Genomic DNA, 23,462 nt, shown 5'->3' with positions numbered 1-23,462 from the left:
AGACTGACTGTTACTGGGGAGGAACCGATCCTCCTTCTTCAGGCTGACCTCTGCACATTCCCACGGGAGGAGCCCAGCGAGCCGTGGAGCCCTCATGAAGGTGGTGGGCTGAGTTCTAGCTAAACAAGGATGTAAGTCTGCCCTCACAAAGCAAGCAGCAGCTCCAGATACCAAGTGGGGAGCACAGTCCCGTGTAGATCACAGAATCATAGAATCGTAGGGCTGGAAGGGAACTCCAGAGGTAATCTAGTCCAGCCCCCTGCGCCAGGACAGGACCAACTAAACCTAGAGTGTCCCTGACAGGTGTTTGCCCAATCCGCTCTTAAAACCTCCAGTGACGGGGATTCCACAACTTGCCTTGAAAGTTCCAGAGCTTTAACCACCCTTAGAGTTAGGACGCTTTTCCTAATATCTAACCTAAATCTCCCTTGCTGCAGATTAAGCCCATTGCTTCTTGTCCTGCCTTCAGGGGACACTGAGAACAACTGATCAAAGTCATCTTTATAACACCCCTTATATGGAAAGACTGTTATCAGGTCCTGCCTTCAAACTTCTTTTCTCAAGACTAAACACCCAATTTTTTTAACCTTTCCTTGTAGGTCAGGTTTTCTAAACTTTTTATCATTTTTGTTGCTCTCCTCTGGTCTCTCTCCAATTTATCCACATCTTTTCCGAAGAGTAGCGCCAAAAACTGGACACAGTACTCCAGCTGAGGCCTCGTACAGTGGGACAATTAGCTCCCATGTCTTACGTACGACACTCCTATTAATACACCCTAGAATGATAGTAGCCTATTTTGCAATGGCATCACATTGCAACCCCTCCCAACTTGGTGTCATCTGCAAATTTTATAAGCATACTCGCCACTGCAGTATCCAAGTCATTAATGAAAAGATTGAATAGTGCTGGATCCAGGAGCCTGTAAAACCCTACTAGACACATCCTCCAAGTTTGACAGTGAACCATTGATAACTACTTTCTCAGAATGGTTTTTCAACCAGTTGTGCATCCACCTTAGCATAACTTCATCTAGACCACATTTCTCTAGTTTGCTTACAAGAACGTCATGTGGGACTGGGTCAAAAGCCTTACTAAAATGAAGATATATCATGTCTACTGCTTTCCCCCATCCATTTGGCCAGTAACCCTACCAAAGAAGAAAATTCAGTTGGCTTGGCATGATTTGTTCTTGATAAATCCATTCTGGCTATTACTTAATAACCTAGTATCCCTTAGTTGTTTACAAATTAATAATTTGTTCCACTATCTTTCCAGGTATAGAAGTTAGGCTGACTGGTCTATAATTCCACAGGTCCTCTTTGTTTCCCTTTTAAAGATAGGTGCTATGTTTACCCTTCTCCAGTCCTCTGATTACGATGGTCCCTTATTGCCTTAAACTCTATGAGTCCTCACCCCTTCTATAGGAGTTCTCAAAGATAACAGCTCACAGTTCCGACATTGCTTCAGCTAGTTCCTTATGTTCCCTAAGGTGAATTTTGTCAAGCTCTGTAGACTTGAATACATCCGATTTATCTAAATATTCTTTAACTTGTTTTTCCCCTGTGCTGGATTGTGTTCCACCCCCTTGTTGTTAATGTTAATTGTGTTAAGCATCTGGTCACACTTAATCTTTTTATCGAAGACTGAAGCAAAATTCACACTGAACACCTTAGCCTTCTTGATGTCATTCCTTATTAGCTCTTCTGACTAGAGGACCGACACTTTCCTTTGTCATCTCTTGCTCCTAATGTATTTAGAGAACCTCTTCTTACTGCCCTTTATGTCCTTTGCTTTTTTTGCCTTAGCCTTTCAGATTTTGTCCATACATGTTTGTGCTGTTCTTTTTATACTCCTCCGCAATCTGACTAGGTTTCCACTTTTTGTAGGATTCCTTTTTGATTTCCAGATCATTAAAGAGCTCCTGGTAGGGCCACACTGGACACTTTCTGTTTTTCCTATCTCTCCTGCGCATCGGGATTGTTTGCTGTAGTGCCTCTAATATTGTTGGGAATGTTGGGATGATGATTCCTCAGAATGTTGGGAATCATCAAGAAAGGGATAGATAATAAGACAGAAAATATCATATTGCCTCTATATAAATCCATGGTATGCCCACATCTTGAATACTGCATGCAGATGTGGTCGCCCCATCTCAAAAAAGATATATTGGAATTGGAAAAAGTTCAGAAAAGGGCAACAAAAATGATTAGGGGTATGGAATGGCTGCCATATGACGAGAGATTAATAAGACTGGGACTTTTCAGCTTGGAAAAGAGGCGACTAAAGGGGGGATATGATAGAGGTCTATAAAATCATGAGTGGTGTAGAGAAAGCAAATAAGGATGTGTTATTTACTCCTTCTCATAATACAAGAACAAGGAGCCACCAAATGAAATTAATAGGTAGTAGGTTTAAAACAAACACAAGAAAGTATTTTTTCACGCAACGCACTGTCAACCTCTGGAACTCCTTGCCAGAGGGTGTTGTGAAGGCCAATACTATAGCGGGGTTCAAAAGGGAGCTAGATAGATTCATGGAGGATAGGTCCATCAATGGCTATTAGCCAGGATGGGCAGGAATGGTGTCCCTAGCCTCTGTTTGCCAGAAGCTGGGATTGGGCGACAGGGGATGGATCACTTGATGATTCCCTGTTCTGTTCATTCCCTTTGGGGCACCTGCCATTGGCCGCTGTCAGAGGACAGGATACTGGGCTTGATGGACCTTTGGTCTGACCCAGTATGGCCATTCTTATGTTCTATTGTCTCTTTGAGAAATTGCCAGCTTTCCTGAATGCCTTTTCCCCTTAGATTTTCTTCCTATGGGACCAGCGCCGGCCTTAGGGGTGGGTGACCACCCAGGGCGCTGTGGTCAGGGGGACACCATCCGAGTGTTGGTGAGCCTGGGCTGCCGGAGAGGAGGTGAGTGCGGGTGAGCCCGGGGCTGGAGCTGCCAGCCTGGCGGGGAGGCACAAGCAGCAGGGCTCACCCCTGGAGAGCCAGCAGGCCAGCTCCTGGGTACCCCCTTCCCACAGGCATGGGAATCAGGCGGTGTACGGCTGGGGGAACCCCTGAACTCTGAAACTCCTCCTTGCGCAGCCTGACCTGGGCTGTTGGAGAGTGGTGGTTGGCTAAGAGACTCTGTCCCATCCCTGTAGACGATGACCTGGCTTCATTTATACATGCTTTTGTTACCTCCTGCCTGGATTCCAGCAATGCACTATACCTGGGCATGAAAGAGTCACCCAAAAGAAATTCCAATTGGTACAGAACACTGCAATGTCTCCTCAGCAGCACGGGCGACCGCAAGCACATCCCACCTGTCCTCTGCTCGCTAATTGGGTTACCAAAGACTATCAAGTCGAGTTCAAGGTCTTGGTCCTCATATTCAAGGCCGCGGGTAGCTAAAAGATCACCTAGAGCCCTGGGGGGAGGGGAAACTGCACTTGGGAGCTCTAGTGTCCACTGCGAGGGTAAAGCTCATTTGTGCAGGAGACAGAGCTTTCTCCTGTGGAACGAACTCCCCCAGCACTAAGCATCACCAAAACCTCACCCCCTTCCCCTCCAAGTGCCAAGCACATCGCTCTGGCCAGCCTTTACGTACGTCAGCATAGAGCACATGTAACGTGCTACATTATTTTTAAAAAGCCCACACAATTCCTCCTTGGGGATGGAGAGAAAGCAAGACCCACACGGGACACCTGCTTGTACCGTCACTCACTGCATGCTGCTCAGCTATCGCAATAAAAAGGGCCACATAAGAACCTGAACAGAACAGAGTTCCCCTGATAATCTTCCACACCAAGCTCCCTTCCCCAACCCCCAATTCATTTATCCGGCGCCCCCCCACCCTGACACCCGCCGCGCCCCACTCCCCACCTCGTCACAGATGCTGCTGTGCCCCGGCCTGTTGCTCTCCTTAGTGTGGGGCTTCTATTTCTCCCACAGCCCCTCTGCTTCCTCACTCCACTCTTGGTGCTGGGGGGGGGGTCTCTCTACCACCCCCTCCAGCCTGGATGGGGGACAGCAGAGGGGTGTCTCACACCCCAGGAGGGAGTTTCTTCACCGCCACCCCCTCCCCCATCACAGCCCTAGTAGGGTGGCATTGCTGGAAGTGCCTCCCTCCCCCTCTGCCAGCCATCACTGGGAGCCGGAGGAGAGGGGCGGTGCAGCTGGCAGGGGAGCGGGAGGCGTATGTCCTTGCCCACCGAGGATCATTATGGGGCATTTTCTCAGAAGCCTGGGATGAGGCCTGAGTGCCTGTGGGCTCTGACTAGATGGGTGAGCCATGGGCACCAAAGGGGACATGGGGAATACCCTAGGATCTCAAATGAACCCAATTGTACCACAGAATCTCTATGGAGAGTAATTCCATGCTTGAATAATAAGAATATAGCAGTAGTATATATTACCGACCACCTGACCAGGATGGTGATCGTGACTGTGAAATGCTCAGGGAGATTAGAGAGGCTGTAAAAATAAAAACTCAATAATAATGGGGGATTTCAACTATCCCCGTATTGATTGGGTACATGTCACCTCAGGGTGGGATGCAGAGATAAAGTTTCTTGACACCTTAAATGACTGCTTCTTGGAGCAGCTAGTCCTGGAACCCACCAGAGCAGAGGCAATGCTTGATTTAGTCCTAAGTGGAGCACAGGATCACATCCAAGAGGTGAATATAGCTGGACCACTTGGTAACAGTGACCATCATATAATTAAATTTAACATCCCTGTGGCAGGAAAAACACCACAGCGGCCCAACTCTGTAGCATTTAATTTCAGAAAGGGGAACTACACAAAAATGAGGAGATTAGTTAAACAGAAATTAAAAGGTCCAGCACCAAAAGTGAAATCCCTGCAAGCTGCGTGGAAACTTTTTAAAGACACCATAATAGAGGATCAACTTAAATGTATACCCCAAATTAAAAAACATAACACGAGAACCAAAAAAGAGCCACCGTGGCTAAACAACAAAGTAAAAGAAGCAGTGAGAGACAAAAAGGCATCCTTTAAAAAGTGGAAGTTAAATCCTAGTGAGGAAATTAGAAAGGAGCATAAACTCTGGCAAATGAAGTGTAAAAATATAATTAGTAAGGTGTAGCGGGGTGGTCACCCCACTCCGGTTTGGAAGGGGTTAAAAACAGCCCTGGGAAAGGGCTGCCCCAGGGAGCCAATCACGAGCAGGCTTGAGGCAGCCAATCAGGGCCCAGATGGGCCAGTATAAGAAGGGCTCCTGGGGAAAGGAAGTGAGTCTTGCTCCAGCAGTGGAGCAAGAAGGACCTAGCTGCCTCGTAGAGACTCTTGCTCCAGCTGGGGAGCAGAGAGGACCAGGCTTCTTGGGAGAGCAAGCAGGGTACCTGAGGCAGAGCAGGGCTGGCGAAGGGCAGGCAGAGCTGAGGAGCTCTGGCCTGGTGGGTCCCCAGGCTGAGGGAGTTACTAGGCTGAAAGGAGACAGCTGGGCTAGAAAGGCAGCAGGTCCAACCCCCTTGCCAGTGATGAGTGGCCATTACAGACTGCAGTTTGCCCCTGAGAGAAGGGGCTAGATGATGACTGGCAGTAGCCACTGAGACAAAGTGGGTATAGAGGGGTTTGGGTTCCCCTACGGAGGGGAGACCCAGAGTGTGGGGACACTGCTGGGGGGGGGCAGTACCCCAAGGTAAGGGGCACCGTGGTCTGGGAGGGACGCGTGGCCTGAACTGGAGGAGATAAAGGGACTGCAGAGGGGCAAGTAAGGACGGGGAGAAACTGGCCAGAGGAGGGCGCTCTTGAGCTGGATGAGCTAATTCCCAGACTGACCAGCAGGAGTTGCCACGCCGGTGAGTTGGCGGCGTGCTACAGAAGACCAAAAAATAATTTGAACAACAACTAGCCAAACACTCAAAAAGTAACCACAATTTTTTTTAAGTACATCAGAAACACCAGTGGGGCCACTGGACGATTGCGATGCTAAAGGAGCACTCAAGGATGATAAGGCCTTTGCGGAGAAACTAAATGAATTATTTGCATCGGTCTTCACGGCTGAGGATGTGAGGGAGATTCCCAAACCTGAGCTATGCTTTTTAGGTGAGTGTCATTAGAGGAGGTTTTGGAACAAATTCATAAACTAAACAATAATAAGTCACCAGGACCAAATGGTATTCACCCAAGGGTTCTGAAGGAACTCAAACGTGAAATTGCAGAACTACTAACTGTAGTCTGTAACCTCTCATTTAAATCAGCTTCTGTACCAAATGACTGGAGGATATCTAATGTGATGCCAATTTTTAAAAAGGGCTCCAGAGGTGATCCCGGCAATTACAGGCCGGTAAGCCTGACTATAGTAAAATTGTCTGACACATAGATGAACATAATTTGTTGGGGAAGAGTCAACATGGTTTCTGTAAAGGGAAATCATGCCTCACCAATCTACTAGAATTCTTTGAGGGGGTCAACAAGCATATGGACAAGGGGGATCCAGTGAATATAATGTGCTTAGATTTTCAGAAAAGCTTTGACAAGGTTCCTCACCAAAGGCTTTTAAGCAAAGTAAGCTATCATGAGATAAGAGGGAAGGTCCTCTCATGGATTAGTAACTGGTTAAAAGATAGGAAACAAAGGGTAGGAATAAATGGTCAGTTTTCAGAATGGAGAGAGGTAAATAGTGGTGTCCTCCAGGGGTCTGTACTGGGCTCAGACCTAGTCAATATATTCATAAATGATCTGGAAAAAGGGGTAAACAGTGAGATGGCAAAATTTGCAGATGATACAAAACTAGTCAAGATAGTTAAGTTCAAAGCAGACTGCGAAGAGCTACAAAACGATCTCACAAAACCGGATGATGATCTCCAGGACCCAACAGTCCAAACAGATCTTCTGCCATGCTGGAAAAAGTTGGGTTAAGCATTCCCCAAAAGGTGAGATAAATGGAGAAGGCAGATCTAACTTCAGAGCTGTCTCTGAGCCTTCTAGTATATCTAGGCTTGGAAGAATTAGATTTGTATCGGTATATGTTGGTTATCAATTTCACTGTGCAGGCAGAAACCAACAAAAAAATATTTCCATCAATAACAACAGAAATGTACAGATAGGCAAAGTAAGAAAAATGCTGCTTCAGAAATTATTAGAGTCAAACCCCAGTGATTTAGAATTTTGAATTAGGCTTGTTGCAAATGGACTAGTGAATGAACTGTAAAACCGGTTGGGATTTGCGGATTTAAGGACATTTACTTTGTATATTTGGACATGTGATGTTTAACAGTTTATAAAGCTCCAACTTCTTGACTCTCAACTTTTAATGTCATTAAATAATTGTCTGACCCCCCCCCACATAATTTTTCACAACTGCGGAAAAAATGCTTAAAATAAACACTATTATCTGTCAAAATGATATAAAAATACAAAGTGAATTCTGCCAAGCCTAAATATATCCTCAGTCCTAGACTCAGCGCCCACTGAGGCTGCAGAGATGCAGAGGGGAGGCTCCCTAACGCCCCTGCAAGGTTTGTCTAGCTTCCCTGGTGTCTGGCTCTGGATTGTGCTGTCCCTGAGAACAGCTGGAACAGGAGGCTGACAGCCCTCAGACGGTGGGCTGGCTCAGGTCCGAATGCCTGGCTCTTGCCTTGAGGGCTCTTCAGTTTTTAAAAACCTCCTCAGCCTTGGAATGGAAAAGTGACAGCTGTGGCCGAAGACCTGGTTTCGGTGTCGGAGATGTGAAAGGAAGCCATCGAGGAGTGCTTTGACTCCTTCCAGCCCTTCTTAAAGAGTTCAAGAAACTCCTGCCTAGTTTCCTCTGGTATAAATGGGGCCCAAGAGGCTATGTCAGACCAAAGGAATAGTCGTACTGGATCAGACCATCTAGCCCAGTAGCCTGTCTCTGACACGGGACACTGTAAAATGCTTCAGGAAGGTTAAGAAACCCAATGATGGATTATTACGGGATAACCTGTCGAGTGGGGAAGTTTCTGTTTCACTCTGCTCACTGGTTCTTCCTCCTTGTCTTCTGATCGGCAGAAACCACATTTGCCACTACCACATTGCAGGGTGGCGACGCCTCCACAAGTTTCTTTCCCTTTCTAAGAGGTGGTGACTTTGGCTTGGATGGACATCTCTTTCATGATGTTACTGAAGTGGGAGGCCCAGGTGGCCCACCCAGGGTAGAGTACCCAAAGCGAGGCTTCTGTTCAAGAACAGTCCAAGGACGTAAATAAGGCTCAGATGAAGTCCCTGCGCCACTGTCTGGCTCTCTACAAGCAGCAGGAACTGAACTGGATGTACCTAGCTTTTCTCAGATCTAAGAACTCCATTGAACCAAACTCGGCAACAGTCAGAATAACAGCCCCCATAGCTGTGATGCTGGCACCAGTCTGACCTAGAACAGAGGCTCAAATGGCACCAAAGGTGTGAAGGTTTCAAGGAAAGTGCCATAACCAACCACACAGATCCAATATTACTGTGGGGCAGGTCTCTGGCCTGTGCTGTGCAGGGGGTCAGATGAGATGATCACAGTGGTCCCTGCTGGCCTTGGAATCGATGAAGCAGGGAATAGTTCAGGCTCAACATGGATAATGAAATATGGACTCACAGTGGCTTGGCAGCTACTTTTCTAAAACCCCCCAGTTCACTCTCTTGTGAATCCATCCAATTATCCCCCCCACACCTTGTGTCGGCCTGTGTGTTAACACAGCCCCCAGCGCGCTGGGGTTCGGATCAGCACCGGGGGCTCGGGGAGTGAATGTCATATGAATACTAAATAATAATGTAAAATGTTGACAAAGCTTCTGTATGCTTCCCATGCCAGGTAACTCATTGTCCCTGACTCAAGGGCTGGGCTCCCCAGACAGGACGTCTTGCTACGCCCCAGCCCCAGCCATGGACACACAAGCCATGTCAGCGTAAACACTGGTCAGGGGTTTTTCGGTTTTTTTACTGATCGCTGTGGCTGGATTCTGAGCATCTGTTTACACACTAGCATATACAGTAATAAGATTTTCTTCATTCTAATACTTAACTATCTATACAGCAGCATTAGGAAATAATACCACAGAAGTTCAAGTTTGGTTGTTGTTTTTTTTAACAAAATCAGGAAATTCCACATACAAAAATGTCATTAAGGCGGATGGAAGGCAGAGCACAGCTATCTACTGATTGTCTCTGACTTTCTGCCGAAACGGCTGGCGCCTCCGGTGCGGCGCTGGAAGAGTGCGACGCTCTGTGTCAGCTCAATGCAATACCGGGCTGGAAGCCCCAGTACCTGTGATATTTCAAACTGTTCCAGTACATGTCCTGTGGTGAACAATCCTGCACTGGCCTCCAGGAGAGGGACTGGACGGCATCCAGTGGACCATTTCTATTTCTAACCTTGATTATTATGATGATTCCTGGTTAGTGGCAGGGGACATTGTGACACCCTGGCACTCTCATATTCACCACTGTCATATAATTAGGCTGTTTTGTACAAAGTCTGCCTTGTGAGGTATCCTTCTAAAAGTCTGGGTCTGTTGAACGTTAATATCCTGTTGGATTGTATGTGCTGTCATTGTATGTGAAGTTATGAAGTTTTGTTGTGTGTGTGTGTGTGTGTGTGTGTGTGTTACTGAAAGATGTTGTGAAGCTGGAAACGCCCACAACTAGCCTTTCACGTACAACAATGAAGAAGCTAGACCAGAGGTGAGCAAACTTTTTGGGCCACATCTGGGTATGGCAATTGTATGGCGGGCCATGAATGCTCATGAAACTGGGGGTTGGGGTGCGGGAGGGGGTGAGGGCTCTGGCTGGGGGTGCGGGCTCTGGGGTGGGGCCAGAAATGTGGAGTTCAGGGTACGGGAGGGAGCTCCGGGCTGGGGCAGAGGGTTGGGGAGCGGGGGGGAGGGCTCAGGCTGGGAGTGCGAGCTCTGTGGTGGGGCTGGGGATAAGGGGCTGGGACGGAGGGGTTCGGAAGGCAGGAGGGGGGTGAGGGCTGGGGTAGGGGGTTGGGGCGTGGGAGGGGGGTCAGGGGTGCAGGCTCCGGGTGGCGCTTACCTCAAGCAGCTCCCAGAAGTAACGGCATGTGCCCCCTCCGGCTCCTATGCGTGCTGCCCAGTCTGCAGGCGCCAACCATGCAGCTCCCATTGGCTGCAGTTCCTGGCCAATGGGAGCTGCTGGGGTGGCGCTTGGGGTGGGGGTAGCGTGTGGAACCCTCTGGCTGCCCCTATGCGTAGAAGCCGGAGGGGGAACATGCCGCTATTCCAGGAGCCGTGCGGAGCCACAGCATGCGTGGAGAGGGGCAAGCCCCCAACCCCACTCCCCAGCTGGAGTGTGGCAAGCCCCGGATCCTGCTCCCCGGTGGGAGCTCGAGGGCCGGATTAAAACATCTGAAGGGCCGGATGCGGCCCCCGGGCCATAGTTTGCCCACCCCTGAGCTAGACAGTGCTAATGGCCCATCAACAAAAACAATGGCCGTGGAAACGACTTGTCCTCACCAGGGAACACTTCAGACAGCCTATGGATAATGGCTGCCGTGGCTCATCAAGCATGCCAGGGCATGTGACTAGACCACATGATACTCAACTCCATTTTGGTATCTGTATTTTTCCACAAACTGGGCTGGGAACTTGTCTTGGAACAAAGGGTTCCCGTCCTATGGAAGAAACTATAAAAGGGGGAAGTCATCACCAAGGGGCCTCACTCTCTCTACAATTCAATACCTGGAAACACTTCAGAAACAATGACCGAACTGGGGGAAGTGCTGGTCCCAGGCTGGAAGAGAGGATTCCTACCTGTGAATAGAACATCTACAAACTGCTTGTACTAGCTAACAGAGTGAGACACTGTTTGATTCAAATTTTATCTAATATATTAGGCTTAGATTGCATTTTTTGTTTATTTGCTGGGTAATCTACTTAGATCTGTTTGCTATCACTTATAATCACTTAAAATCTATCTTTCTGTAGCTAATAAACCTGTTTTATCTTAACCCGTGTGTCTTTGAGTGAAGTGTTAGAGAATCTCAGCTCTGTATCAAAGTCTGGTGCGTATCTTCCCCATAGCGAGGGGGAAGCAGGCTAATTAATGAGCTTGCACCGTACAGACCCCTGACTGGTGCAGGACGGAATAATTCTGGGTTTATGCTCCAGTAGGGGGGCAAGGCTGGGGAGCTGGGAAATTGGCTGGCGCCTCCATTGTTGGTCCATGAGTGGCTCGGGTAAAGCACGCGGTAACTCAGTTGGGGGTGTGGTGCCACCTGCTGTCGTGTTGGATGGTAATAGAGCCCAGAAGGGCTGGCTGTGTGTCATCAGCCAACGCAGTGTGAGAGGCCAACCCAGCTGATTAGTCAGGGGGCACAGCGGTTCCAACAGCTTCCAGGCTTCACCCTGGGGTACCTCCTATCACAGCCAAGTCAGCCTGTTTCCTGACTGGTGCAATGGGAAGCACATAGTTGCTTGCATGACTTCCCTGGCTGCACTGTCACGTCTGGAGAAGCTGGAGGGTTTACTGGAGGAGCTGAGACAGGAGGCAGATTCAGAGATTTAAGTAATGAGTAAGGGTAAGATTATGTCACGGAGCTCACGGATTCCATGACATACAGAGACCTATGTGACATTTTCCAGCCCTAGGATGGTGGGCCAGAGCAGTCAGCTAGCAGGGGCCCTGGAGCTCTGAGCCGCTGTGGGCAGCGGGGGGGCCCCCACAGCTCCGAGCCGCCGTGGGCAGTAGGTGCTGGACCCCTGCCTTTCTGCAGTGGTGCCCAGGCTCTCATCTCCTCCACTCAGGTTCAGTCCTCCCCTACCATATCAGCCCCCTTTTGTCATGGTTATTTTTAGTACAAGTCCGGAACAGGTCATGGGCTTCTATGAATTTTTGTTTATAGCCCATGACCTGTCCATTAATTTTACTAAAAATAACCGTGACAGAATCTTACCCTTAGTAATGAGCACACCGAGCTCTGCTCAGCCTCGGGCGCTTACCTCAATCAGAAAGTCTCCCGTGCGAAGTCCTGCTTTCCAGGCCACACCTTCCACATCCACTGACTCCAGGTACTGGAGCGCTGGGAAGGCTGGAGTCGGGGTGAACTCCTCAATTGGAGTCTCCGCTGAAAGAGAAAAACCCAGCCCCAATTAGCAGTATGCAGCAGGGAGGCAACAGAACATTTGGTGACGTCTAGAAAAAAGCTCTCCAGGAGCTTAACTGGCTAAGAGACCAAGCAGAGGTGTCTCTACCGAGCACCTGACCCGCTCCTCTTGCCGCATGGTGATTTAATGCTTATTTATGTACAGTCATTTCCGTGATGTTCATCACTGTAGAACCTACTAATGGCCCCCCAGAGCCACATTTACCTCACACACAGAGAGTCGCATTCATCCTCCACAAGATGCCCAGAGCCACTCACCCCAGTCCCTCTCCCAGAGCCACATACCTACAGAAAGAGGGTCCTGCTTACTTAGACTTTAACCACACGTCTGGCTAGGAAATATGGCCCCCAATACACATGAAATTTCCTCCCCACCAACCAACCAAAATCCCCTTCCAGCCTCCACCCCCTGCTCCCTTACATCCCACCCTCCACCCACCCCATCCGACTTCGCTGTCCAGCCACGGAGAGTCATTTTGCCTAGGAGGTACTGGGAACCATCATTGGGGGACGGGAGGGATTGGGGGCAAATACGGATTGCTCCCTTGTGTGAAGCAGTGTGGGGAGAAGGCGAGGGTATGCTGTCTGACCCCCATAAAGGAGACTGTTGCAGGTATCCAGGAACAGAGAGAAAAATACCACCTCCAGGAATGCCATAGGGCAGCAGTTCTCAAACTGTGGGTCAGGACCCCAAAGTGAGCCATGACTCCATTTTAATGGGGTCACCAGGGCTGGCATTGCCGGTGCTGAAGCCAAAGCCTGAGCCCCAATGCCCAGGGCCAAAACGGAAGCCCCATCAACTGGGGCTGAAGCCGAAGCCCGAGGGCTTCAGCCCTAGGGGATGGGGCTCAGGTTACAGGCCACCTGCCTGGGGCAGAATCCTTTGGGCTTTGCCCCCCCACCCCACCCAGGGTGGCAGGTCTCGGGCAGGCTCAGGCTTCAGTCCCCTCTCCTGGGGTCGTGTAGTAATTTTTGTTGTCAGAAGGGGGTTGCGGTGCAGTGAAGTTTGAGAACCTGCCATAGGGTTTACAGGCAGCAAAGGCCTTGGCTGGGCTGCTGCTGCCCGCCTCACTGGGACCTAGGTCCCTGATGGAAAAACAGGGGCTTGCCATAGCTGGACCGCTCCTCCTGGGCTCTGGCTGCTGCAGTCTATGGCTGCCAGGGGCTATCCCTGACTCTGGGGGAATTTCTTTCTCCCGTGGCTGGGGACAAGACTGGCACATAGGAACATTGGACATAGGGCTGGAAGGGATCTTCCCATCCCTGCTGTCACAGGCAGCCCATCATACCATCCCATTCATAAACCTGCCTTAAAAATAGCTAGGCCTTTTGCCCCCCACCCCCTTCCAGTGGGAGGCTGTTCCAGAGCCTCCCTCCGATACGGTACGGTACCGACCCTCTGACCCCGCCCCCCAATGTTCCGTGACTAGAGCCCTGCGCGGATACAAATTTATATCCGCGGATGCAGATATCCGCGGATAGAGATCGGTAGCTGTTGAACCGCAGGGCTCTCCCGGGAACTGCAGTGGTGAAAGGAGCAGAACGTGGGGCCGCCGCTCCCAGGAGCCAGTGCCCCTCGCCAGCAGCTCCTCCGGTGCGGCTGTACCGCCTCCAGCCCCGCCCCCAGCCCTGTCCTCCGGCGGGGCTGTACAGACCCCAGACATAACACTTATGATACCGACATAAGCGTGTAATGCAGAGCAGGGCTCAGATCCAGGTTGATATTCTCTGTGAAGACACAGGCTGCCCCTTCATTCTGTCAGTGAGGGAAAAGAGCAGCTGAGGGACACCAAACAGTCTAGACCTGTCCAAGAAAAAGGCTAATGCCTTGTGGGCATCCGAAGTACAGGGGCCCTCTTCATCCTCATGACAGTGAAGCTTTAGAGAAAAGGCTGGTAAGTAGATAGACTGATTAAGGTGGGAATCCAAAACCACCGTAATCAGAAATAAACCCTGTCCTTAAAGACAACTGCACCCTGGGGGTCTGCAACTAATGCTCATAGTTCTCCCAGCCCCTTAGTAGCGACTGGGAATACTACCTTCAGTAAGAGATGCAATAATAAACAAGTAGCCATAGGCTCAAAAGGAGGACCTATTAACACTGACAAAACCAAATTTAAGTCCCAAAGGGGTGTGGGATCCCTCATAAGTGGAAAGTCCTTTTCTCTTTAGGGGAAGTAAATACTCCAGTATAAGCGAAGGAGAAGTCTGCATAAGAGGTGTATCCCACAACTAGGACCATACAGAGAAACATCTCCACTTCATCATGTAAATATATCTAATGGATGGTTTCCTAAGAGAATGTCCCGAAACTCTAGGAAACACTCAGTCTCTTGAGCTGACAACCACTGAGCATCCCAACTGTGAGATGAGGGCTGGGCGGGGTGGGGTGCATCATCTGGCCATAGTTCGGTGAAATTATATCAGTGACTTGAGGCAGTGTTCTAGGGGCCTTGAGGCAGAGTCTCAGGAGGTCCAAGGACCAATGCTGATGTGAGTAGGCTGGTGCTGTCAGAATCAGAATGGCATAATCCTGTTTGAGTTGCACAAAACCCCTGGGAGGAAAGGCATACAGCAGCCTGCCCTTCCACAGGAGAAGGAATGCGTGTGAGGTAGACCCTGGGCTGTGATCTGACCTGGAACAGAGCAGGTGACACTTCCTCTTCAGTCACAGAGCAGAGAGCTAGCTCTGGCATCTGCCAAGCCTGGAGGATAGATTTGACTGCATCCATCTTGAGGGACTGTGACGTTATTGATATAATCTGGGACCATATAGATCATTGTTGCAACCAAGGTCCTGTAGTGGCACCAAAGCTTGTATAAAGGGGGTCAAATGGGGTGTCTTAGACAAGGTTATGGTTTACTGGTTATGATTATGCTGTCTATATGTGTGTATCAATTTTGTAGTAGAAGTTATGAATATTGGCTCTATAATGTCTGTATTTCAAACTTATGCTATGCTTCTGGGTTACATCCCAGACAAGCTGGTGTTAGCTCTGCCTAGCCTGCTTGATGGCCCATTAAGGACCATCAGCTATACAATGGACCCATTGAGAGAAGGCAAATATGCCTTGAGACTCAGCAATGTATGCAGGGACTGGCCCATGTGATTCCAGGCTCCATTTTGCTGTAATTTTCCACAGTAAGAACAAAGAGGTGTTCTTATACCTGGAAAAGACTATATAAGGCTGATGCCTCATCTCCATCTTGTCTTCAATCCTGCTTCTTACCTCTGGAGGGACTTTGCTACAAACTGAAGCTCTGAACAAAGGACTGAGGACCCATCCCAGCGGGGGATGTATTCCAGAGACTTGATTTGAACCTGCAGTTTATTCTATCGCTGCTGCAAGCCTGAACCAAGAACTTTGCCATTACTGTATGTAACTGATTCCATTTAACCAATTCTAACTCTCATCTCTGTCTTTTTCCTTTTATGAATAAACCTTTAGATTTTAGATTCTAAAGGATTGGCAACAGCGTGATTTGTGGGAAAGATCTGAGTTGTATATTGACCTGGGTGTGGGACTTGGTCCTTTGGGCTCGAGAGAACCTTTTTTGTGTATATTGGGATATTGGTTTTCATAACCATTTGTCCCCATAACGAGTGGCACTGGTGGTGATACTGGGAAACTGGAGTGTCTAAGGGAATTGTTTGTAAGACTTGTGGTTAGCCAGTGGGGTGAAACCAAAGTCCTCTTTATCTGGCTGGTTTGGTTTGCCTTAGAGGTGGAGAAACCCCAGCCTTGGGCTGTAACTGCCCTGTTTTAGCAATTTGTCCTGAATTGGCACTCTCAGTTGGGTCTCGCCAGAACCGCATCGTCACAGGGACCATTTGTGATTCCTGCTGCATGTTCTGCTGAGCTGATCTGCCAGACAGTTCTGAACACCTGGGAGGTGTGAGGCTTTGAGGGTCATGGTATTTCAGAAGCAAAAATCCCAGAGCTCTATAGTTTCCTGGCAAAGGTGATCTGACCTGGCACCTCCCTGTCTGTTCAAGCAGAACATAGTAGCAGCGTTGTCTGTGAGGACTTGCACAGTACAGCCTTTGATGTGTGGCTCCACCTGACATGCCAGATGAATCCCTCAAAGTTCTTGAACATTTATGTGCACAGAGAGTTCTTGATCTGTCCAAAGTCTGAAGGTCTGTCCAGATGAGCTCCCTGGCCTAGAGACAAAGCATCTGTAAGCAGAGTCATGTAGGGCAGAGTCAGGGAAAATGAGACCCCTTTGCATGCGCTAGCAGGTCCACCCACCAATCTAGGGAAGACAAGACACTTGCACCAAGTGCATCAGCATGTCCAGTAGGTGACGAGATGGACAGTAAGCAAACTCCAACCACCCTGCCTCTGAGGTGAAGTCTGGCATGTCATGCAAGCTGCCATAGGTCCTAGAAGTCTCAGGCAATTCCTTACCGTTGTACAAGGATGGGCCTTGAGACCTTTGCGTAGGTCCAATCTTGCCTGAAATCTGGCCAGGAGCAAGTATACCTTCACCGAACTGGAGTAAAATCAATTATCTGCACAGGAAGCAGTAATGACTTGCCCTTGTTGATTAACTAGCCCCAAGGCATGAACAAGGGATTGGACTGTCTTGATGCAGACCTACACCTGGTACGTGGATTGTCCTCATATCAACCAATCATCCAGGTACAGAAATACTTGGATGCCTACCCTCTGAGAGGTAGCACCACCCTGCCATACGCTTTGTGAGGACTCGAGGGGCTGAGGACAGACCCAACATGACTGTGAATTGGACATCTGCCACAAGGAACCTTAAAATTGAGGGCAGCATACCAATCGTCAGGATCTAGGGACAGGATAACAGAAACCGGGTAATCATGCACAACTTTCTCTTTGTTCTGTATTTGTTCAGGTTTCACAGATCGAGAATAGGTCTGAGGCCTCCCTTGGACTTTGGAACGGGAAAATCCCAGGAATAAAATCCCTTCCCCCAGTGCTGAGGAGGTACCGGTTCTATAGCCTCTGATTGCAAAGAGACTGCACTTCTGGAATGAGAGCAGGCCTGTGAGATCAGTCCCTGAAAAAGGACAGGGAAGTGGGAGGCGTGGGGGAACAGTGACAAGCTGCAGGACAGAACCCAAACCCAATAATCAGTTGTAATATGGCTCCAAGCACCTAGCAAGCGGGACAACCTGCTGCCAGAGGGGTGGAGAGAGTGTCCTGTCCATGGGAGTGGCGTGCAGCTTCGGATGGAAGACCGGGAGCTGGATAGACTGGTTGAGGTGGAATTTGGAGACTACCTTCGGGAGAAACGTAGGGTGAAGGTGCATGGAGAATTTGTCCTTATGGAGGATGGTATACAGGGGGTCTGCCATCATGGCCGCCAATTCGCTGACCTGCCGAGCGGAAGTGATGGCCACAAGGAAGAGGTCCTTCATGGATAGGGTAAGAGGAAGCATGTGGCCAGTGGTTCGAAGGGGGGCCTGGTGAGGGCGGGGGAGGGGGGGAAGGTGTAGGAGTAAGGACCGGCAGGAAGCAGTTCATCTGGCCCTTTAGAAAGCGGGTAGTGGCAGGGTGGGTAAACAGCGACCCTCCGTGCAGTGGGGGAAGGAAGGCACTGGGTGCTGCAAGGTGAACACATAGCAAGCTAAGTACGAGGTCCGAGTGCTCAAGCTCCAGGAGGTACTCTAGGATGACAGGCACGGAGACGTCCCTCTGAGGAAGGTGGTGGCATTGAGCCCAAGAGGTGAAGCGCTTCCACTTTGCGACATACCACGCCCATGGGGAGTCTCGTCTGCTGTGTGTCAGTATATGGCGGACGGGTGATGAACAGGCATTGTTAACCTGCGAGCTGCATCCAAGAACCAGGCCGTCAGCTGGAGCGGGCCTGGGCTGGGGTGTCGAACATGGCTGTGTTCCTAGGTGAGAGATCCAGCAGGGTGGGGAGGCTTATCGGTGGACAAGGGACAGTCTGAGTAGATTGGGAAACCAGGACCGTCGGGGACAGCATGGGGCTATCAAGATGATTGTGGCCCGGTCCCAGTGGATCTTGCGCAGCACTTGGGGGAGGAGGGAAAAGAGGGGGGGAGAAGGGAAGGCGTATCGGAGGCCCTCGTGCCATGGAAAGAGGAGGGTGTTGCGAGGGAGGCGCGGACGCAAGGGTGAATCCAGGTGGATGAGGAGGGGTCGGCAGACCGAGAGGAGCCACAGCTGTAGACAGTGCCATGGAGGTGAGCCTGTGGGGTCAAGTGGGTGCAGGCTGCCGTGTGGCTTAGGAGGCAGAGACATCGGCACACCATCATGCGCGGGTTGCAGTGCAGGGTTGTCATGAGAGCTGTAAGGGCGGCAAAACAGTCTGCCAGGAGGAAGACTTGCGCTGGTGCTGACTCCAGGCACACCCTGATGAAATGGATCGTCTGCATCGGGAGCAGCATGGACTTCTCCTTGTTGACACAGATGTCCAGTGAGGTGAGGGGCAAGCGGAGCATGGTGACACCAAGTGCCCCAGCTGGTGAAAGTGGGCTGCAATGACCACAAAGACCTTGGTGAAGACCCTGGGGGCCATGGCGATGCCGAAGGGAAGGACTTGGAATTGATAGTGGTTGTTGCCCATGTGGAAGCAGAGGAATTTGCGATGCGCTGGGTGGGTATCGATATGGAAGTACTCATCTTTCATGTCAAGGGCTGCGAACCACGCCCCCTGAGGGAGGGAGGGAATGATGGATTCGAGGGTCACCATAGGAACTTGGTCTTCCTGAGGAAGGTGTTGAGTAAGCAGAGATTCAGGATAGGCAGAGGTCCCCACCCTTCCTTGGAATGAGGAAGTATGGGCAGTTGAAGCCCTTGTTGACGAAGGGGACAGGCACGGGCTCGATCACACCCTTTGTTAGGAGGGCGTGATTGAGCATGAGGAGAAAAGATTCCGACTATGACCATGCTGTAAGAGGGAACTTATAACCTCGCTTGGAGCACGTGGCAACGTAAGACAGACGTGCAAGTCAACAGACACTGCTGCTGAAAACTTCCGGCTCTGGTGCACGGTGCACATAGAATCATAGACTATCAGGGTTGGAAGGGACCTCAGGAGGTCATCAAAGCAGGACCCAATCCCAACTAAATCATCCCAGCCAGGGCTTCGTTAAGCCTGACCTTAAAAACCTCTAAGGAAGGAGATTCCACCACCTCCCTAGGTAACCCATTCCAGTGCTTGACCATCCTCCTAGTGAAAAAGTTTTTCCTAATATCCAACCTAAACCTTCCCCACTGCAACTTGAGACCATAACTCCTTGTTCTGTCATCTGGTACCACTGAGAACAGGTCTAGATCCATCCTCCTTGGAACCCCCTTTCAGGTAGTTGAAAGCAGCTATCAAATTCCCCCTCACTCTTCTCTTCTGCAGACTAAATAACCCCAGTTCCCTCAGCCTCTCCTCGTAAGTCATGTGCTCCAGCCCCCTAATCATTTTTGTTGCCCTCCGCTGGACTCTTTTCAATTTTTCCACATCCTTCTTGTAGTGTGGGGCCCAAAACTGGACACAGTACTCCAGGTGAGGCCTCACCAATGTCGAATAGAGGGGAATGATCACGTCCCTCGATCTGCTGGCAATGCCCCTACTTATACAGCCCAAAATGCCGTTAGCCTTCTTGGCAACAAGGGCACACTGTTGACTCACATCCAGCTTCTCGTCCACTGTAACCCCTAGGTCCTTTTCTGCAGAACTGCTGCCTAGCCACTTGGTCCCTAGTCTGTAACAGTGAATGGGACTCTGCACTTGTCCTTGTTGAACCTCATCAGGTTTCTTTTGGCCCAATCCTCTAATTTGTCTCTGTATCCTATCCCTACCCTCCAGCGTATCTACCACTCCTCCCAGTTTAGTGTCATCTGCAAACTTGCTGAGAGTGCAGTCCACGCCATCCTCCAGATCATTAATGAAGATATTGAACAAAACTGGCCCCAGGACCGACCCTTGGGGCACTCCGCTTGAAATCGGCTGCCAACTAGACATGGAGCCGTTGATCACTACCCGTTGAGCCCGACAATCTAGCCAGCTTTCTATCCACCTTATAGTCCATTGATCCAGCCCATACTTCTTTAACTTGCCGGCAAGAATACTGTGGGAGACCGTATCGAAAGCTTTGCTAAAGTCAAGGAATAACACATCCACTGCTTTCCCCTCATCCACAGTGCCAGTTATCTCCTCATAGAAGGCAATTAGGTTAGTCAGGCATGACTTGCCCTTGGTGAATCCATGCTGACTGTTCCTGATCACTTTCCTCTCCTCTTTCCTCCACTTTCCTCATGCGCACCCACGTTTGGAATACAGATAGCAACCATCACTCGAAGAAGAACCAGGTAATGCAGGAGCAGGCACAGAAGTGGGTATGAGCATTGAGAAGCCAGTGAGCTGCTGGTGCTGCTGGCTTAAGAGCCAGCCTGCTGACCTCTGCATCCAATCAGGTGGCATGGCTAATCTTGTTGAGGAACTTAATATCCCCTTGCTTGGCCATAGGTCATATAGAGGCTGGGGTCTGCCAGAGGGTTCATGCCGTCTCCAGCAAGGCTTCACTGATGGGAAGGGTAATGCTTCATGGGGCAGGAGTCTGCAAAATATTAAGGAGGCTGTGCAGGTTTTCTTGCTCACGTTCGACATGCTCTCCTAGGGAAGTGGCACCCTCCTCATAAGGTCCTGAAAGACCCTGAAGTCCTCAAGAGGGTTGTGGCGGAAGATGTTGACTCTGGAGAAGATGATGAAATATGGGCGGAAACAACCAGGGGATCCTTCATTATTTCTCCGTCCTCCATAGGGTCCAGTACAGTGGGTGGAGGGACGGTAGCAGAATCCTGGGTAGAGGTTTCCTTCACGAGGGGAGGAGGGGACTTCCTTCTACAGTGTGACTGTGATAGAGGCCCAGAATACCTCGGAGCAGCCCAAGACCAGTAAGGCCACAGAGGATATTGAATTGTCTGAGTCATCCGAGGTGGGGACACTATGCTGGAGCCTCCTTATATGAAAACCAGACTTGGTCCATACCCTTAGTAGGAGGTCTGCAAGGATTGCTAAAAGACCTCAAGGGTGACACAGGGAGTGGTCCCTTTTGGGGTTCCAGGTGCTCTGGCTACAGGAGATACCTGGGGGTTCAACATAACCGAGGGCTGAGATGGTTGGAACACTGATCAAAGGATCGGTGCTGGCAGTACCAGCACAATGGGTTGGAGAAATGGTGCTGTCTCTCCAGATGACATCAAAGGTCTTGGCAATGCATCAGCAGCACCATGTGCTCCAGGGGTGCTGAAGACACCAGAGTTGTCTTAATAGGAGCTGATTTTAGCAAGGAAAGTCATCAAAGAGTCACCAGTAGGGGAGACACCAAAGATCCCTGGCCAGCAAGGCCTGTGGCGTAGAGGGCATCCAAATAGGTAAGTATTCGTCCATCGGTGCCAATAGTGACGTTAAGGTTGGAACAATGAAGATGGAGCTGGAAAGAGTGAAGACTCCAGCATCCATAGCTGGAGTCAATAGTGCCGCCTCAGATGGAGCTGGTGAAAGTCTAGATTTGTGGTGTCTCAAACGAGTTCTGGAGGTCTTACTGGAAATCCTTTTTGGAGACAGGCTTTGAGCACTTGTCATCATCAGAATGCTTGGAGCGCTTCTGAGGCGGCTGCTGGTGAGGGAGAAGTGACATTTCTCATTGGACTTGTGCAGCCGGAGGAGCAATCCTTGTGGACTCACTACCTTGTGGTCAGGCCTTGGTTCCGAGGTGGAATGCATCACCTCTTTCACAAGGGGAACTTTGAGGTAGAAATCCCTCTGTTTTTTTGTCCTGGTGAGGAAGGAGGTGCAAATAGGGCATCTGTCCCCACATAGCCCTTGCCAAGGCAAACCCAGAAGCTCTTGTTCTTACTCGTCACAGGGGAAATAGCACTGCATGCTGCACACTGCTGGAAATTTGGGGATTTTTTCATAATAAATCCACCAGGTACCTATAGCAAATACTATAAGTCAATTGGCAATACTACTCTAAACACAACTAGCTATAACTATGTACATAGATTCATAGATTCTAGGACTGGAAGGGACCTCGAGAGGTCATCGAGTCCAGTCCCCTGCCCGCATGGCAGGACCAAATACTGTCTAGACCATCCCTGATAGACATTTATCTAACCTACTCTTAAATATCTCCAGAGATGGAGATTCCACAACCTCCCTAGGCAATCTATTCCAGTGTTTAACCACCCTGACAGTTAGGAACTTTTTCCTAATGTCCAACCTAGACCTCCCTTGCTGCAGTTTAAGCCCATTGCTTCTTGTTCTATCCTTAGAGGCTAAGGTGAACAAGTTTTCTCCCTCCTCCTTATGACACCCTTTTAGATACCTGAAAACTGCTATCATGTCCCCTCTCGGTCTTCTCTTTTCCATGACAGGAAACTTGGAAATACTGGCTAACCAAAGCAAGTGCTACAGGGGGCTTCAACTCTCACCATGGATGGTAAGAAGGATCCAAGAGGGAGGCGGCGAATATGCCCCTTTTATGCCCTTATCTGAGAGCACTAGAGCAGGAGCAAATGCTTCACCTAGTGGTACTGCTGGCAAAACGCGAGTGCACTGGGCACACAAACACCTGCAGTGGAGTGTGTATGTGCACAACCACTCAAGGGAGAATGGTCATCTATAATTCTGAGGGTGTTAGTGCTGGCAGAAGGAGACCTCCAGCATGTGTCATTCAGACGGAAGCCCCCCATGGGCACAGAGCTGTTTTCCTGCACATTATAGACGGGGACTTTAGGGGCTGGTCATCCTGCTGCCCAATGGGATTGGTCATCTGTAAGCAAACACCCACTACTACCCCACCTTGTGCCTTATCTGTTTGGACACTGATTCACAGCATTCACGGTCATTTTCCTCCGAGCTGGCAGTGACTTGGGGCCTGTCTGTATGAACACTTAGTTTGCGGCAATCTGGGTGTAAAGTTACAGCGCAGTAGCCTGCAACGCACTACGTATCTGCGCGGACCCTGCTGCTGCACTAGCAGTTCCCTAGTCCGCTTTGATCAAGCCCGCTGTGAAACGGGGACAGATTAAAGTGCAGTAGGGGATTTTAAGGGCATGGCGGCAGGGTCCACACAGACAGGGCGTGTCACACTGCAATCAAACACCCACAGCACCGAGTCTCAGAGCCTGGGCCAATTGATTCGGGCTCACGGGTCTCAGGCTGTGGGGCAAAAAACTGCAGTGTAGACATTTGGGCTCAGGCTGCAGCCTGGACTCTGAGACCTCAGACCTCCAGCCCGAGCCCAAACATCCACATTTCAATTATTCGCCCTGTGAGCCCCAGTCAGCTGAGCCAGACCAGCAGTGTCCATGCCGCCCGTGTTTCATTGCAGTGTAACGAACCCTAAGTACGCAGCAAGCTATTGCAGG

General features: G+C 50.0%; 1 protein-coding gene across 1 annotated transcript in view; it reads right to left on the bottom strand.

Moving 5' to 3' along the window:
• Positions 1–23,462, bottom strand: part of SHANK3 (SH3 and multiple ankyrin repeat domains 3) — a 610,715-nt gene that overhangs the window by 61,606 nt on the left and 525,647 nt on the right. Inside the window, exon 15 of the mRNA XM_065411947.1 lies at positions 11,921–12,045. Within this exon, the coding sequence (XP_065268019.1) occupies positions 11,921–12,045 (125 nt within the window). The remainder of the gene's footprint in view (positions 1–11,920; positions 12,046–23,462) is intronic.

The sequence above is a fragment of the Emys orbicularis genome, chromosome 1, assembly GCF_028017835.1.
Source record: "Emys orbicularis isolate rEmyOrb1 chromosome 1, rEmyOrb1.hap1, whole genome shotgun sequence".
Classification (NCBI taxonomy): Eukaryota; Metazoa; Chordata; order Testudines; family Emydidae; genus Emys; species Emys orbicularis.
The sequence above is the reverse complement of the archived record's forward strand: the minus strand, read 5'-3'. Positions and strand labels throughout refer to the sequence as shown.